We start from the raw sequence: 3,401 nt of genomic DNA, 5'->3' as shown, positions 1-3,401 counted from the left end.
TGCATATGCTCTATGGTAAAAACATTAAAAAAAAAAAACCATATATCCTAGATGTGCAGGTCATGGTTTGGTGTAAATATGCCATGATGTCTGCACAATGATAAGACTGCCTAGCAGACAGAACATGTCTCCATTATTAAGCAATCCATGACTATATTTAAAGACCACTACTATTTATTTTTTGTGTTATGTACTGTTTATGTGTTTTTGCAGAAAAAATACTCTGTGGTTTGTGGCGTGTGTGGATGAGATGTTAACAGTGATACACTTCCAGGGTGTTCAATCGCCTGATCCATGAGAGTAACCCTGCAAGGAGCAGTCCAGGAGCTTCTGACCTTCTACCACTCACGACCTGTTTCCCCAGGGTTGGAACTGTGGTTTGTTTAGTTACTTTTCACACACTCCACGGGCTAGTGGGGAACAAGGAATGCTAGTCCAAACATGTTTATCCAAGACTAATTACATGAGAGCCATTACCATCCTAGTCTTTCTCCTACCCATATGTCCTGGAAGAGGTAGCTGATCAAAAGGACATATGATCTACAGTGTCATGACTATTTACTGATTACATTCAAGATTTATTGCTCTACAATCAAAGCTTGTTTCAGAACGGTTTTACCACTAATTCTAATGTAATAAGAAGTAGAATAGTTGACAGGAGCAAGAGGCTGCTATAGCCCTCAACAGGGTGCCCAGACACCAAATGGTAACCATACAGGGAAGGTCCTTATTGGTCTTTAACTGTTCAGAGTATTCCTTGCCTGTTTTTCTATATGAAATTTTAGGTTTACCAAGTTTCAGGGAAAGACAAACAACTCTGGGTATTTTTCATCAGGTTCCAATTACATTTAACTTATAATTAACTCATCATTGACTTCTTTGTAATGTAATCTTCCAATTCTCTCATACCTCACTTTGCTCCAACATTTTTATATTCCAATATATTTAACATGATTAATAATGTTGACTAATAACTCTTATTTGACAGCAAATTATAGTGATAATGATGAGCCTCACTGTCTTGTTTCTATCTTAGTAAACATGCCTCTAGTAAGATGATGGTCTTTAAGTTGGGATAATACATGCTTAAAATTCTTAATAACATTAAAGATGTACAATCAATTCCATTATAAAAGGTTTTGTGTGTTTTTTTTTTCATAATTAGTAATTGGTCTTGAATTTTATAAAATGCTCTTTCAGTACCCATGGAATAATCATATAATTTTACCATTTGGATCTAATAATATTAATTAATGACTAGATTTCCTAATGTTGAGCCATTCTTGTTTCCTCAAAAGTAAAAATGGAAGACCTGAATTATTAGACCTGAATTATGTAATAATAAACCCACAAATTACCATTCTTTCTATATGAAAACTGAAGAACTAAAGTCAGAAATAGTGATATTAAAGTGATAAACCTTTAAAAAAATAAATTCAAACGAACCTTTTGATTTTCCTGTATTTCTTCCCTCATATTTTGATTTACAGCAATTCTGGCCAGAGATCTGGAAAAATAAATACTAATATAATTCATTCTTCCTTAAATATTTAGGACTAATCTATAAAATAATGAAATATAATGTAATATATTACTTTGGATAAGAAACTAAAAACACTCATAACTGCTTCATGACTAAAACGTGTATTTCAAGACAGCTCCGTGGCTTGGTGGTTAAGGTAGCCTTCGTGGTCAACTTTGTGGTTCAAGTCCCAAACCCAGTGGCTTGAGAAACATATTGTGGATATGTGCATGCATGCCTAAAATCCCGAAAGGAGGGAGACATAGAGAAGGGCTTATGGCATGACCATTCTCCATGGGGCAGGAGGATGCTTTTTCATCTCCTTCTTTCTTTCTGATGAGCACACACGCCCTGAAGCAAGAGAAAAATAAAAAGAAAAGTATGTATTTCCATATAACCTAATTTGATAATGAGACACAGGTTTTTTTAGACCAGAGTATTTGATTCAGGAGGAACCCAGTCTCAGACTGAGTGACTTGAAAACTCATGCAGACTGACAAAATTTCATGTGTGTTAACTGTATGCACTAAGTATTATCATAGCTTACTTACTATATCATAACTTATTCTTTTAAAAGTACTTCATTAAAAAGCTATTTTGGAGGGACCAGCAGATGGCATAATGGACTGGACTCCCACATAGTCGACCACAGTTGCCCCAAACCCAGTGGCTTAAAACTCAGATCAGGAGCATGTGCCTACATATCTAAGATCAAGAGAGGAGAATGGAGAAGGGATTGGAATGTGGCCATACCCCAGGAGGGCTATTTCTTTCTGTCTCTCTGTCTCTCTGGAGAGCGCGTGAGCCCTATAGCAAAACTCTCTCTTTTTTAAAAAGAAAAACGGGCTGTTTTGGTGGTTAAGGGAGCTGGACTCTAGCATGGCCAAACACAGTTCAAGTCCCAGACCTGGAGGCTTGCTTTCTCACTTTCTCTCTCTTTATCTATCTCTCACTCACTCACTCTGTCCATCTCTGGTCAAATTAAAATAAAGTTAAATAAAAATAATTCTTAAAAAAAAAAACAGAGTTCAACATCATAATCCTTAATTTTACTGACCTTCATCAAAGGATCTAATCAACTGTCTTATTAAAACTGAAGTTATTTTACTTTATGTTTGTATGCCCTAAGAGTTTCAAAAGTCACTGTTAATTAACAGCAGTGTGGCTAGGCATATATGTTTGTATGTACCTACACATATTTCATGTAAATTCTTGACTGTTTAACAAGTGAAAACTGACTGAAAGAGTCTTGTCAATACATTCATTCTTAATGAGTAAATAAAGTGACAAACTTCTCTTCTTTTCAAGGTACCACAAAAAATTCTTGATATTTTATGGCCAACTATGTACTATCTACTAATCCTTCAAAGGTAAAGAATACCTAGATTTAAGATTCTGTAATTTATACAGTGGATAAATGTAAAAAATAGTGCTCGAGACAAAAAGAGGTGTGGAAATCACCTGATGCTCAACAAGGTAGGTATGCTGAGAGCACTGGCTGCTCTCCAATTCCTCTCAATGAAATAATATGGTTGCATGTGCATTTGTGACTTATCACATGTTGTGTCTCTTCAGGATATGCTAATTAATATTTTACTTATTGCTTATAATTTTATATTATCATTCCTAAACAGAATATAAATGCATCAAAGTCATGTTAGTTTGTATATCCTCATCATATATGGAAATCTGAATTGTACACATTGGTTGCTTTTAGATTTGCAAATGTATTTCCTATTGAAATAGAAGATATGCTTAGTATAACAACAGAATTTCTTAAAGTAGTTATTGGATATTCTATTGGTAAAAATATATTCCACAAAATTTCACACAATGACCTTACTAATTGTTCCAAATCTGAAAGAGGAAGAACATGGGA

General features: G+C 34.6%; 1 protein-coding gene across 1 annotated transcript in view; it reads right to left on the bottom strand.

Annotated features, from left to right (window-relative positions):
• Nucleotides 1-3,401, bottom strand: part of UGGT2 (UDP-glucose glycoprotein glucosyltransferase 2) — a 139,497-nt gene that overhangs the window by 129,943 nt on the left and 6,153 nt on the right. The window contains 1 exon segment of the mRNA XM_014590932.1: nucleotides 1,447-1,507. Within this exon segment, the coding sequence (XP_014446418.1) occupies nucleotides 1,447-1,507 (61 nt within the window).

This window comes from Tupaia chinensis, unplaced genomic scaffold (assembly GCF_000334495.1).
Source record: "Tupaia chinensis unplaced genomic scaffold, TupChi_1.0 Scaffold000503_1, whole genome shotgun sequence".
Lineage (NCBI taxonomy): Eukaryota > Metazoa > Chordata > Mammalia > Scandentia > Tupaiidae > Tupaia > Tupaia belangeri.
Note: the sequence above shows the minus strand (reverse complement) of the source record. Positions and strands in the feature narration are given on the sequence as shown.